The sequence below is a fragment of the Mesocricetus auratus genome, unplaced genomic scaffold, assembly GCF_017639785.1.
Source record: "Mesocricetus auratus isolate SY011 unplaced genomic scaffold, BCM_Maur_2.0 Super-Scaffold_100048, whole genome shotgun sequence".
Taxonomy (NCBI): domain Eukaryota; kingdom Metazoa; phylum Chordata; class Mammalia; order Rodentia; family Cricetidae; genus Mesocricetus; species Mesocricetus auratus.
Window position 1 is genome coordinate 3,443,885 of NW_024429225.1, and position 14,086 is coordinate 3,457,970.

Here is a 14,086-nt window from a genome sequence, read left to right on the forward strand (position 1 = left end):
ATCATAGTGGCTGTTAAATTAGTGTTTTAGTTACTTTTTTGTTGCTGTGATAAAAGACCAGGTCAAGGCAGCTTATGAAAGACATTTAATTGGTGTGGCTGCAGGAACAGCAGAGAGCTCACTTTTCAACCCTCAGGAAGCAGGGACATTGGGAATGGCAGGAAGCTTTTTAAGCCTCAAACCCAACCCCCTAGTCACACCTCCTACAATTCTCTACCAGTTAGAGACCAAATATTTATGCATAGTGAGCCATGGGGCCATTCTCATCCAAACCACCATAACTAGTCCCCATTGTGTCTATGAATCCCTTCTTACTTAGATTAGGTACTTCATAGTGGCATGTGATGGTATCAGGGCTCCCTTGGAAGGCCCTTACTCTCCTGAAGTACTTGTGAGATGTTGGACGGGCTGGACAGCTAGAACAGTAAGGCAGCAGATGTACAGATATGGATCTTCAGGGAGAAGCGACCCCCACTTTTGCTTGCCTTCTTCAGGTGTTTGGTTCAGCAGCAGCACCAGAACTAGTTACTTAACATTGACTTGCCATTATTTCCCCCAGCAACCTCTCGATGCTCGGTGTGTCCCAGCCTTCCGATGCTGGGCAGTGTGCTGGTCATGTGCATGCACAACATTTTCATCAGCTCATTCTAGCAGGGTTCAAAACTCTAAACAAAAGCATGTCATAGAGCCGTGACTGTAGCGTATTTTAGTGTGACCTCATGACCATTTGTTAATCCAGGAGAAGTCTAGGGTCCACCCTAGGCTTACTTATTGCTCTGTTAAGTTTGTATACACTTACTGTAGATTTCCATACTGATGTCAGCTCCAATCCGCGGACCTCACTTTGGGTTGCCATGGGATGGCCGCCTGAGTTGAAAATTGTTGCTTGATAGATGGAGGCTACAGTCTTAGTGCCTGCCCTCTAGAGCCTGTGCAATTTTTGCAAGCTGTTTTAAAGGAGTTCACAAATTCTAGAAGTGATTTGTGAACCCAAGCTCACAGATGAAGAGGTTGCTACCCAGTAATCTTTTTCTTTATACTGTGTTATTGAAATACCCCATGTGCCCAGTAAAGAGCACAGACTGGAAACTATGGAGCCTGGTGGATTACTTCTCCAAAACCTTTGATCTAAGGGTTCACAGTGCAGTATGATGCACATACATTGAACCGCATGGCCAGGAGAGCTGGTTATGTGCACTTGAAGGTGGACTTGATCTGGCGGCAGAGTTGATTAGAAATAGTATTGAGTGCTTTGATGTTTCAGGGGAGACACAAGGGGGAGATGAGGGAGCCCTGAATTCCATCAGCTGCAGATGGGATACCAGAAATCCTGTCACCTGTGCTGGGAGAAGTACTGAGTTTACACTGTCCAGAAAAAGTGTGTGGCTCAGAACCATGGCTAGACAGGTTCTTGTGAGTACTTCAAGGGACAGTAGACATCACAGGCATGAAGGAATGAAACGTAAAAGTAAGCCTGAGTGGGACTAAGTCTCAGAATGCTTTACCAAGACATCTGATGGAGCTGGCTTGGGAAAGAGTTGTTTTTTTTCTGAGAGGAGACAGAAAACTAAGGAAACTCGTCCTGTGCTAACCTGCAAGCTTGGGTCCTGAGAGAGGAGCGGCTCATGTCCGCAGTAGCACTTGGGTGCATGTTACAGGCATCAGTGGACCCCGGTATGAAGAACTTAGAGCCGTCAGATGCTTTACAAGTCAGAGTCCAGACTCTGAGAACAGGTCTAGGGGGCACTTATGGGCAGAGCCTTGCTAATGAGAAAAATCGTGGAAATAATGGAAAGCTAATACTAAAAAACAGTGGAGAGAAGGAGCAAAGGAGGCACAGCCCCAGATAGATAGTGTTTGAGGGACAGTGTGGGGTGAGTGCTTGCAGGACGGTAACTGTCAGTACTCACTCATCCAGTCACTACGTTAAGAGGAGCTGAAGGATGGAGGCACTGAACACAGGGTAAAGGGAGCTGTGGCGGTGCCAGTTTTGAGGTTAAAGATTTGGCTTGTGTTTGAGAACTGTCAGGGGTTAACTGTAGTGTATAAAGATTGTGCAAGGGCCACTCGTGGTGACGCATGCCTGTAATCTCACCAGTCAGCAGGCCGAGGCAAGAGGATCTCGATCTCTCTCTCTCTCTCTCTCTCTCTCTCTCTCTCTCTCTCTCTCTCTCTCTCTCTCTCTCTCTCTCTCTCTCTCCCTCCCTCCCTCCCTCCCTCCCTCCCTCCCTCCCTCTCTCTCTCTCTCTCTCTCTCTCTCTCTCTCTCTCTCTCTCTCTCTCTCCCTCCCCTCTCTCTCTCTCTCTCTCTCTCTCTCTCTCTCTCTCTCTCTCTCTCTCTCTCTCTCTCTCTCTCTCTCTCTCTCTCTCTCTCCCTCCCCTCTCTCTCCCCCTTTCCCCCCAACATTTAAGGGAGAGTTAATTAGAAACAATAGTGAGAGAGGAAGGAAAGGCATAAATAGATTGTAGACTAGCTAATGTTATCGCTGTAGGGTGATTGCTGAGGTATCACACAGGTGATAGGTAATGGTGACGTAGAGAACTTGGCTTCACACATGTCCAGAGGTAGTGTTCCTAGAAAGCCCTGAGCTTGGTTTTGAACCTGAGAATGTGGTTCCTAGATGTTTGTCTTAGAGTTTGGTTTGTGTTTTGACCCAAACGAAGTTTAACTACAGTACAGTGACCGTCGCAGGCCTCAGACTCATAACCCACAGGCTGTCTCCAAGAAGGCTCTTAGTGGGAAGTTCTTCTTGAGGCTTTACCCTGCGTGTAGCGTGGGAAGGGGGCAGTGGTGTGTGGCAGGCGGGGCTCATGGAGGCTTGTGATTTATCGTTAGACTCTGAAGGCCTTCTCAAAAACAAGGAAAAGAACCAAAAGCTTTACAGCCGAGCACAGCGGCACCAGGATAAAAAGGAGAAGATTCAGCGGCATAACCGCAAGCTTGGGGACCTGGTGGAAAAGAAAACCATTGACTTGAAGAGTCACTATGAGCGGCTGGCGAGTCTGCGAAGGTCCCACATCTTAGAGCTCACCTCTGTCATCTTCCCAATGGATGAAGTGAAGACTTCTGTGAGGTCAGTAAGTAAGACAGCTTTGGCACGCAGGACCAGGTTCTGAGGACTGGTTTTTCCATCCAGCATGTCAGCACTTAATTTACTGGACTTCCTCCTAGGGTCCTTGTTTTCCTGGCAATGAAACTTGATTCTTATCTTCCTCAACAAACAGTAAAGGCAGGGAGGCAGCGGGGACACTGGGTGGAGCAGCCTGTGTTCTGTCACAGGCTTCCAGGTTCCATGCTGACTCACTCCTGCTGAAAGGCCATCTGCTGGGCCATGCCGTCTCAGTGCCAGCCAGGCTCCTTACTAGTTGTGTGTGAGAAGCAGTCCCGAACCACAAACCTCATTTCCTTGTCTGTTAACTGAAGATTGGCAGCCATCTGCTGTAGAGTGTGAACTTGTGTATAAGAACACACCTAGCGCCTCGACGTAGGTGCTGACTTGGTCTTTTCTGGAGATGGGCCTTCACTCTGTTCTGCCGGACAGCACTGTGGCTTCAGTGCGTAGGGTCTCTCAGGGGACAGGTGACGGTGTTTCTGCACCTCACCATTCATCACAGTCATCTGGAGAGCTTTTGGTAAAGATCACCAGGGCCTAGTGGCTGAAATCTGTAAGCCTAGTCACTTGCATGGTTAGTCTAGAGGATTGCAAGTTGAAGGCTAGCCTGGGCCACTTGACTAATCCTGTTTCAACTTAAAAAGATAGCTGAGCTGTACGCAGCGTGAGCCCCTAGTCTGTCTTTTCCCCAGCACTCAAAAAAAAGGAGGGGGAGTTAAGAGACCAGAGTGTACACTCTAGCCCCTGCTCCACCTCAGTGTTCTGTAGATGAGGGTGTACACTCTAGTCGCGCCCCCCCCCCTCCACCTCAGTGTTCTGTAGATGTGGATGCTGATTGGCGGATATGGAAACCACCACCAGAGGCTCATGTGCTCTCTAACCCCCAGGCCCTTGACCTGAGTGAGGGAACTTGTTTCTGCTGGCTCTCCTGCTCTGCCTGGACTGACAGTGGTGACTGGTAACCATATGAGTAACCATTCTTGTGTCTCCCTCAGTCTAGAATTTGGTGTGTTTCCAGATTTGGCTTCCGAGTTTTGCTTCAAGTTTGAAAATCCATTCCTTCCCTGATCTTGTGTCTAGTAGAAGGTGATAAAGCTGTGCCTGGTGGCACAGACTTGTGTGATCCCAGATATCTGGGGGGTTTCGTAGGTAGACTGCACATTAAGGCTAGCCTGGGCAACTTAGGGAGTAGCAGGGTAGTAGAGCCATTAGGCAGCAAGCAAGAGACCCTAGGTTCAATCCCCTGCGCTGACAGAAAGTCCAGATATAAACTCCAGATACTAAATTGGTAAGTATTTTGGATCAGTGGAGAAAAGTTGGACCATTTACATAAAGACAACTGAGAAGCTGGCGGAACAGAAAGAAGCCTTGTGCCCACTACATGGCCTGCAGATGGTCAGCAGGCGCCTGAGTGCAAAGCTTCACTGGACTTCAGGAGAGGGTCTTGACAGGCACTTGCAACTGCACGGGTGAATTGGGTCTGTAGACGAGTTAGGAGTTCTGTAGTGTAAATGACTTGATTTCTGTACCGCAGTAGCTGGGCGTAACAGCACATTCCTGTAGCCTTAGGAGTTCAAGACCATCCTCTGTGACATAGCAAATTCAAGGCCAGCCTGGGACACATGAGACCCTGTCTCAAAAATCAAACAAAAAGATAGACTAATTTCTTTCTTGTTGCGTTTTGTTTGTTTTTCATTATGAGGACTGAATTTAGACTTCCTAATTTTGATCATTACATTTTCCAGAATTGGCATTTGGGTAAAACTTTAAAAATCTTGCACTTTTCCACAAGGCTGAAATGTTTTGTAAACAAAACATGTACATACGCAGTCCAGAGGCACATAGTGACTTTGAGTCACAAGACCTGTAGTCCCATGATACTGTACCATGTAGTGACGTGTGAGTGACACTTGTGACAGTGTGCTTCTCATGCCCGTGTACAGGTTTGTGTGTCTGGACAAGACATGAAGAAACCCTTCCTTCTGTGCTCGTGCCAGCTAGTGACCTTTTTCTTAACGTTTATTACATGCACACTGTTGCTCTTTTAAACACTTGGGTGGCTTTGGAGTTTCCTCTGTAGTCTTCCTTGTTTGTTTGCAGAGATCCTGCAGACATGTCTTCGGAGAGTGACAGTGCCATGACCTCCAGCATGGTGAGCAAACTTGCTGAGGCCCGGAGGACAACTTACCTCTCTGGAAGATGGGTCTGTGATGACCACAACGGTGACACCAGCATTAGCATTACAGGCCCTTGGATTAGCCTCCCAAACAACGGGGACTACTCCGCCTACTACAATTGGGTAGAAGAGAAGAAAACCACCCAAGGGCCTGGTGAGAAGCAAACTATTCTTTGGGAATGCTATTTGTGTTTTGAGAGGCAGAGTTTCCATGACACAGCGAACAGTGCTGCCGTGCACAGTCGGGTGCAGTGCACACACAGCACTCTGCAAGCGTGGACTGCGGCTGTAAAGCGTTCCCCTTGTCCCAGAGGAGAGCCACATGCTACACAGGTCCCACACACTCCCTGCCCCTCTTCTGTGCGGCTGTAAAGCGTTCCCCTTGTCCCAGGGAAGAGCCACATGCTACACAGGTCCCACACACTCCCTTCCCCTCTTCTGTGCGGCTGTAAAGCGTTCCCCTTGTCCCAGAGGAGAGCCACATGCTACACAGGTCCCACACACTCCCTGCCCCTCCTCCTCAGCTCTAGGCAGCCAGATCGTCTATCCTAGACAACTCCGCAGTGAAATCATGCAGTGTGTGGTTGTTTTTGTCTGCTTTCTTCCATTTAGCCTTCTTTCACAAATTTCATATGGCATGTTAGCTTTTTATGGCTGAATAGTATTCCATTGTTTGGATATGCCACATTTTATATGTTCATTGCTTGGTAGACTGATTAATATTAATATTAGTTAATTCATATAAAAAGACATAATTAGATCATTTCTGGTGATTCATGCCTATTGTCCTAGCATTTGGAAGGCTGAGTCATGAGGGTTGTCCAGAGATCTAGGCCAGCTTGGAACTGTATAGTATAGCCAGACCTTATCTCTTTAAGTATGAGGGAAGGGAAGGAATAGCAAAGGGGAAAAACTCCTATTTATAGAAGTGTGTTTTGCCCTTTGAATTTTGGCTTTAGTTTATAGATGTCTTTGAACTGTTGAAGTACTAAATGGAAGTTGAAATGCCCCTACAGTTTGTCTTGTGTCATCGAGCATATATTTTGAGTTGAGCATTACTGGAGACTGTAGGTGTGTTAAGTTGCTTATCAAAACTCACCATCCCAGGCTGTAAAGAAATGGTGAAGGGACACAACCAGAGTGGGTGCTAAGAGAACAGCCAGCGGATTTTGGGTAGGGTAAGTTACAATGGAAGGGACAAGCACACCTTTAATCTCAGCACTCGGGTGGCAGAGGCAGGTGGATCTTTGGGTTTCAGGCCAGCCTGGTCTGTAAAACTGAGCTCCAGGACAGCCAGAGCTATACAGAGAAACCCGTCTTGAAAACCAATTAACAACAACAAAAGGAAAGGCCTTTCTGAGGAGGTGACATTTGAGTTAGACATTACTGGAGATCAAGCCTAGGGACTTTGCATGTTAGGCAAGCAAACGCCCAATCATAAGCTACAGCCTAGGCCTTGTCTGTTTCAGAGATTTATTTTTAACTGTGTGTACCCTTGTGTCTGTGGGAATGTATGCACATGAGTGTGGAGGCCAGAAGAGGGTTTTGGGTCACCTGGAGCTGGAGTTATATACAGTTGTTAGCCACTCAACACTGGTGCTGGGAACTGAACTCAGGTCTTCTGGAAGAGCAGCAAGCACTCTTAACTAACTGCTGAGTCCTCTCCCGCCTCCTTACCCCCACCCGCTTGGTTTTTAAGGGAGGGTCTCATGTGGCTCTGACTGCCCTCAGGCTTCTGACTCTCCTTCCTCAGCCTCCCATTGTAGACATTGGCAGGTAGAAGTCACCACAATGGGCGAATTTGGTCATTAGCTGTCCGATGATAGATTGCCAGGCCCAGTCAATCTAGATCTTAATCCCATTTATGCGTGGCATGTTTAGGAGTGCTTGTGTCTGACTATGCCCCATGTAGTAAGAGTGAAAGCTGGTACCAGTAATGTAACTATAGAGCTGCAAGTGAAAGCCCTCCGTTCCTTGATACCTGCACTGATGCAGAGGTGCTTTGTATGTGACTTTTGTGTCCCCTCTCAGACATGGAGCACAACAACCCTGCCTACACTATCAGCGCCGCGCTGTGCTACGCCACTCAGCTGGTCAACATTGTGTCTCACATACTTGATGTCAATCTTCCCAAAAAGCTGTGCAACAGGCAAGTCATTAAGGCGGCAGTACCGTCTTCCTCATCGATTTCCCGTGTTCCGGCTGTACCCTTACATCAGCTAAGGGAAGGCTGGACAGAGATACTAGGATTGTTTTCAGAAGGTGTTGCCAGTTTCGTTGTGTTACAGTCATGCATGAGATTGAGGAGACCGCGGAGAACCCATCGGATTCTAGGGGAGATAGCCAAGGAAGGACCAGGGTCTGCAGGGAGGATGCTGCAGGTCCTGTGCACTGAGCTGAGTGAATTGTGCTGGCTTCTTTCTCAGGAAGGCCTCACCTTTGCATTATTACTTTCATTTTATTTTTATGATTTCGGGTTTTTTCCAGACAGGGTTTTTCTGTATGGTCCTGGCTGTCCTAGAACTCACTCTTTAGACCAGGCTAGCCTCAAACTCACACTCGCCTGCCTCTGCCTCCCAAGTGCTGGGATTAGAGTGGTGTGCCACCACCACTTAGCCTCCTGTTTAAATTTTTTTTTCATTATTGTTTTTGAGACTGTTTCTCTGTGTGTAGCTCTGGGTGTCCTGGAACTCACTTTGTAGACCAGGCTGTCCTTGAACTCACAGAGATCCACCTGCCTCTGGGGTTAAAGGCATGTACCACCACTGCCCAGCTTCATGTTTAAATGTTTAAAGACACAGTCTACCCAATACACATTAGAGCTCCCATCCTCCAGTTACCCTGGATTTCTGGCAAATATAAACCTATTACCGCTGGACAGTAGTAGGCTATACTTTAGGGATTTTTTTTGTTTGTTTTTTTAAAGCAAGGTTTCATCATATAACCCAGGTTGGTGTGGCCTAGAGGCTGCTCCTGCCTCAGTATTCTGGCTGCTGGGCTTTTAGGCATGTGTTCAAGTAATTAATACCCAGAATTTATGAGGGTGATAAGTGCCCGTGGCGATCATTGAGGCTAGGAGGGCATATATTACTTTTCCCTTCTTCTTCTTCTTCTTTTTTTTTTTTTTTTAATATACTGGGGAATTGAACCCAGATGGGCAAGAGCTTTTCCTCTGAACTCTACCCCTAGCCCAGGGCATGAAGGAGGGAAGGGAACAAGCCGTGGATGGGGACCCTGGGGATGAAAGCTGCAGGTAAGGAAGGCACCAAGTTCCGGGAGGAGGGAGGCGGTGGAGATGAAGAGGAACACTCACGTGCCCCCCATGGAGCCCGGGGAGTATCCAGCTGTCACTCTGCACAGAGTGGGTGGGGGTTGCCCCATGGAGCCCGGGGAGTGTCCAGCCGTCACTCTGCACAGAGTGGGTGGGGGTTGCCCACAGTCCCCGTCTCGGCTTCATAAATGAGCCCCCACATAGCACTTCTGTAGCATCCCTGCTTGTTTGGCGTGAGCTCCTGAGACAGCGTTGCTCAGGCACCCAGGCATGTGCATTTGCAGTTTCTGTAGATGTGGGGAACTGCTCCCCATCAGGGCAGGAGTTCAGTGCTTAGGTAGTGTCTGTTCCAGGCAGTTGACTAAGAGGAAGAATGTGCTGGACTGTGGTTACAATACAGCCTTCAGCAGGAATGCTTTAACAGACCTTCCTCAGGACCATCTAAGAAGCCGTACCCTTGTCTTACAGTGAGTTCTGCGGGGAAAACCTCAGCAAACAGAAACTGACTCGTGCAGTGAGGAGACTGAACACAAACATCCTTTACCTGTGTTCCTCTCAGGTACGGACCCTGTGCTTGGAACTCATCTTTAACTTGCTGTGTGTTTGCAAGTATTAATGAAGCCTCTGCTTTTTCTAGCACGTGAATTTAGATCAGTTACAACCACTGCATACACTCAGGAACCTGATGCACTTGGTCAGCCCACACTCTGAGCACCTAGGCAGGTGAGTTGTATGTGGCTCTTCTCGAAGCACTGTTCTCTGTGACTGCTCTGAAGTAGAGCCAGGTGTTCCCCAAGTCCCACATTCTCTGGCAAGGACAAAAGTTGTACGGTCCTGTGCAGAAGGGAGCAGTTGATCATGCGTGGTCTTCTACTCTCCCCTTGCAGTCATTTCTGAGAGAAAGCTGCAATAGAGCACGTTTAGATTGCGACATGCCGTAGGTAGAGCAGACTCCATGCCCTGGCTGCCACCTTGTGCTCCCCCTGAGCCTCCCTTATTTCTTTTCTAAGTGGCCCTGGCTAAGTGCTGTCCCTTCTGTGTGCTCCTTTGTGCGTGCTTACCCTGCGCCTGTGGGATCTCCTCATTGCCAAGTTAATGTGGTCACTGCTCATTACAAGTAGTGGACATTCATAGAGTGAGTGCACTGGGTAACTTCAGTCGCTCAGCCCACCAGAGCAAAGACAAGGCTCATCTTTGTACCTGCTCTGTGCCCTGACCATTGACCTTGCTCTCATGAGGGTGTGCGAGTGTTTTTGTAGAGGAGCATAGCTGGTGTGTCTACACTTTGGAAAATGGGTTTCCGTTAGTGATTTTGCTCAGGCTATAAGCACGCTGAGTGTGTTTAAGTTAGACTACACAAAACACTGGTGTTTGTTACTCTGAAATATTAGAGTTTTGAGCTGGCTGAGGTGGCAAGTGCCACTGAGGACTGTGGACAAGGACCACAGCTTAGTAAGTAAGGTCTTGTCTCAAAAGGGGCAGGCGTACCCTGAGTTACAGTAACACACAAGCCTGGCATGTGCAGCACTTAAAACATGTATTTGCATTTTTGACTCATATTTTCTTTTGTTTGTTTGTTTGTTTGTTTGAGACAGGGTTTCTCTATTGTTTTGGAGGCTTTTCTGGAACTTACTCTGTAGACCAGGCTGGCCTCGAACTCACAGAGATCCGCCTGCCTCTGCCTCCCGAGTGCTGGGATTAAGGGGGTGCACCACCAACGCCCTGCTGACTCATTATATTTTCAACTCTTAAGTTTCTGTGGAAAGAAAGTAGTGAGGTCTTGTTGGGCACACATTTCTTGACTGGCTTCTTGGTACTGGATAAGGAGTAGACTGGTCTGAGGCAGTGAAATCCTCCTCATTTCCTCCCGAAAGCCCAGTTGGTGAGAATTGTAGCAGGTACTACAGCGTTTTGACAAACTGACTCCAAAGTTCACCCCAAAGCATTGGCAGCAAGGACCAAGTAAGAATAATATGGGCTGGCCGCTTTCCAAACAGGGTGTATAAAGTTAGTTTTGAAAACGGTGTCTTTTGGGGGAAGGTGGGGCAGTGAGGTAGCTTGGTGGGTAAAGGGGTGAAGGTACTTTACCTGGCTTAAATTTCCCTGCCCCACATGGTGGAAGGACAGAAACGATCCCCACAGATTGTACCATGGCTCCCACATGCTTGCCATGGCTTGCCTACCCCCAGTAATAAACAAAAGTAAAATGTTTGTTTAATCTCAGTATTCTGGAAACTGAGGCAGAAGGCCTGTGACTTTGAGGCCAACCTGGGGCTACATAGTAAGATCTTGTCTCAGATACTACCATTAAGAAAGATGACGTTAGCATATAAATAGTATGTATAGTAATTAGGAAAGAGACCGAGTCTTGAAGCAGATGGTGTGCCTACAGGACTGTTTGAGTTGCCTGCTGAATTAGATCATCATTGTTAATAGTGTTGGGCTAGTGAGCATTCAAGTGAGGAAGAAGCTGATTTTCTATCATATTTTGCATACAAAAACAGTAACAGAAATAAGAGATCCTGTTTTTAAATAATATATAAAAGGCCTAAGAAAAAAGACTACTTACAGGTAGGGAGGTAAATTTTAACTAAGCCATACCTCAGAAATCTGCAAATGAAAGGAGCTGCATGCATTCCTATGTGGGAACTGCCTGACTCTGGTAAGAAAGGCTCTATATCTTAAACAGAGACAAGTAGTAGATAGGTTTACCTCGTCTATACTAGAGAGCAAATCATGTCTGGAGTAGGTCAGTCTTTTGCTCAGTAAGGGACAAGCAAAGGACTCAAGAAACAAAACACAACTTAAAAGGCAGGCATGTGTTAATGCCCGATTGGAGTGGGGTGGGTGGGAGGGTGGTGCTCATGCAGCTCCCTGTGTGCATACAGGTCAGGACCCTTTGAAGTGCGAGCAGACCTTGAGGAATCCATGGAGTTTGTAGACCCCGGAGTTGCAGGAGAATCAGATGTGAGTGGAGACGAGCGTGTGAGCGATGAGGAGACCGACCTGGGCACGGACTGGGAGAACCTGCCGAGCCCCAGATTCTGTGACATCCCTTCCCAGCCCGTGGAAGTCTCCCAGAGCCAGAGCTCCCAGGCGTCCCCACCCATAGCCAGCAGCAGTGCTGGTGGGATGATCTCCTCCGCGGCGGCCTCGGTGACCTCCTGGTTCAAAGCTTATACCGGACACCGCTAATAAGTGTAGACCAGAACCTGAAACCTTTCCCACTGCCCTCTAGTAACCTTGTCTGTAGTTGCCAGAGGGGCTATCCTAGCGTTAGGACAGCACGTGTGCCTGTCCGGTGGCCTGTGATGGTGACTGGCGTGCTCGGGATCTCTGCCAGCCTTGAGCTTGTGGCTTCCTGGACCCTCGGTCCGACCCCTCCACCCCAGTGTGCTGGTTCCTGGGATGTCAAGTCTTCCCGACACAAGTTGTAGACTTCGTCAGATCACAAGGAGCTGTTTCTTGGTGGTGAGGAATGAAAGACAAAAGCTGCGTTTGTCTTTTTGTCATCTTTTTGAGACTTGCCAGCCAGTTTTGGTCTTATGGGGGAGGACAGGACAAGCTTACTGCTGTCGCCATGGGTCACATTCCTGATTTTCTACCACACACCAAAGAAACCGCGGTCTATTCTCCAGACCCACACCCACCAATGGGGGAATCCTAGCTTCAATGTATAGAGATGTCTAAACAGTTTTCTTGTACTGAGGGGAAATAAGTACATTCTTGTTCATTGGAGTTACGGTACTGCACTCTTCTTAAATTGGGATTTTTCCCTTTGTCGTTCCCTACTTGAGCTAAATGCAGCCTGGGCACAGTTTGAACACTTGATTAAGTGGTCATTCTCTTGCTGTCCAGTTTCTTGGAGGTGGGTGTTAACTAGTCGTTAACAAGCAGAAATCCCTCCTGCTTGTTCCTGGGGTCTGAGAGGCTCTGGAGTGTGGAGCACTGTGCAGCTGTCCCAGGAGATGCTCAAGGACAATCTTACAACTGTAATGAGAGGCATTGTGTTCAAGCTTGTAAGTAGTTCTATTTTACTTTTAATAACTTCAAAAGAGAAAAGTCCTATGTAACAGACCACAGAAACCCTGTGGAAAGCACCCTCCCAGGCGGTGGTGCCACGCCTTCTTGGCATGACTGGTGTGACATGTGATGTGTGACGTGTGATGGTGTGATGTGGGATATGTGACGGTGTGACGTGGGATGTGTGACGGTGTGACGTGGGATGGTGTGACGTGGGACGGTGTGACGTGGCATGGTGGGATGTGGGATGTGTGACGTTGTGACGTGGGATGTCTGATGGTGGATGGTACCTCAGACAAGTCCTGCAGCAGTGTGTCCAGCCCGAGCTTCTGGTCCCTGTTGTTGGAGTTGATTCTTTGCAGACTGAGGTGTAGAGAGCGTCTGCTGGGTGTAGACCTGTGGAAAGGACTTCACTCCTGTCCAGGAGCCCCATGGTCCCTAACTCTAGATCCTCCACCTAGGGAGGAGACAGCTTCCCTCTTGCAGGTGTTCATTTGGCTGGAGTCTGTTTCCACTCAGCTTCACAATTGTTGGGCTTGCATTTCACCCTCTAGTTGTAGGATTTGTAGATGAAGTCTGGTGGAATGAACAGAACCAGCTGGAAAAACCATGAGCTTGAGCTGAAGCTACAGAAAGAGTGCGGAGGTCACAACTCGTGTCTACAGCAGTTAACGGAGCAGATGCAGGAAGTGTAGGGTCGATGGGTTGTTTTGTTTCTACTATCAAATAGAGGCACTTTTGTCACTTTATGTCACAGTAAACGATGGCCCTGGGCTGCAGAGATGCTTGGAGTTTATTGTGCACTGGATCCACTGTTGTGAATAGTCTTAGATACACATTTCAACCATGGTTTCCCTGCGCTCTTTGCTGCTCATTGAAACCTTTGTTGTAGGTGCCAGAACCATATGTAAACAGCTTTCTGAAAAGATGAAGCTGGTATTTTTTTAAACCAAAAGCCATGGAAGCTGGTCATGTTTTCCATTTTGAAATGGTTTATTGAAACAAGGTGATACTAATAGAAACTCAGAGGCACCTTGCAGGCTGCTCTCAACAGCCTCATTAAAGACATTTAGGTAACTGAAGAGAACCAAGAGTGAACTTAGCTGGAGAGACTAAGTCACCATGGTGTGGTGGGCAGCACTGGGAGAGCATTCGGGTGTGTGTGGGGAAGGAAAGAGCTGCAGTTCCCTCGCTGCTGCGTCAGGGTGAGTCACACACGGTTTCTAAAGTTTTATTGTATTACTGCAATAAATCCTTTAACAGTACTGATATGTGTGCCTTTTCCTAGTTGCTATTTCTTTCTGCTGCTACATTAACGAGTGCAAGCTAACCCTGGAGCACTTCATATAAACTAAAGAATAGTTAAAGATTTTTTTGCTAGGTAAGAATTTTTTTTAAAGTTACTGATTATGGGGCCTTTAATAGTGATGGCCCATCTTTGGCAAACAGAACATAGTTGCCGATCAGTTACATATTTCATTCTCTAAAAAATGTTTTTCTTTGA

General features: G+C 47.7%; 1 protein-coding gene across 2 annotated transcripts in view; it reads left to right on the forward strand.

Moving 5' to 3' along the window:
• Atg14 (autophagy related 14) overlaps positions 1-14,086 on the forward strand; it is a 74,676-nt gene that overhangs the window by 22,670 nt on the left and 37,920 nt on the right. Inside the window, exons 5-10 of one of the 2 annotated variants that reach the window (XM_040735806.1) lie at positions 2,836-3,073; positions 5,213-5,442; positions 7,320-7,437; positions 9,028-9,118; positions 9,197-9,282; positions 11,448-13,847. In XM_040735806.1, the coding sequence (XP_040591740.1) occupies positions 2,836-3,073; positions 5,213-5,442; positions 7,320-7,437; positions 9,028-9,118; positions 9,197-9,282; positions 11,448-11,754 (1,070 nt within the window). In that variant the 3' untranslated portion in view covers positions 11,755-13,847. Of the gene's footprint in view, positions 1-2,835; positions 3,074-5,212; positions 5,443-7,319; positions 7,438-9,027; positions 9,119-9,196; positions 9,283-11,447; positions 13,848-14,086 lie in introns of those variants that run through there. The other variant, XM_040735807.1, reaches the window with a different exon arrangement.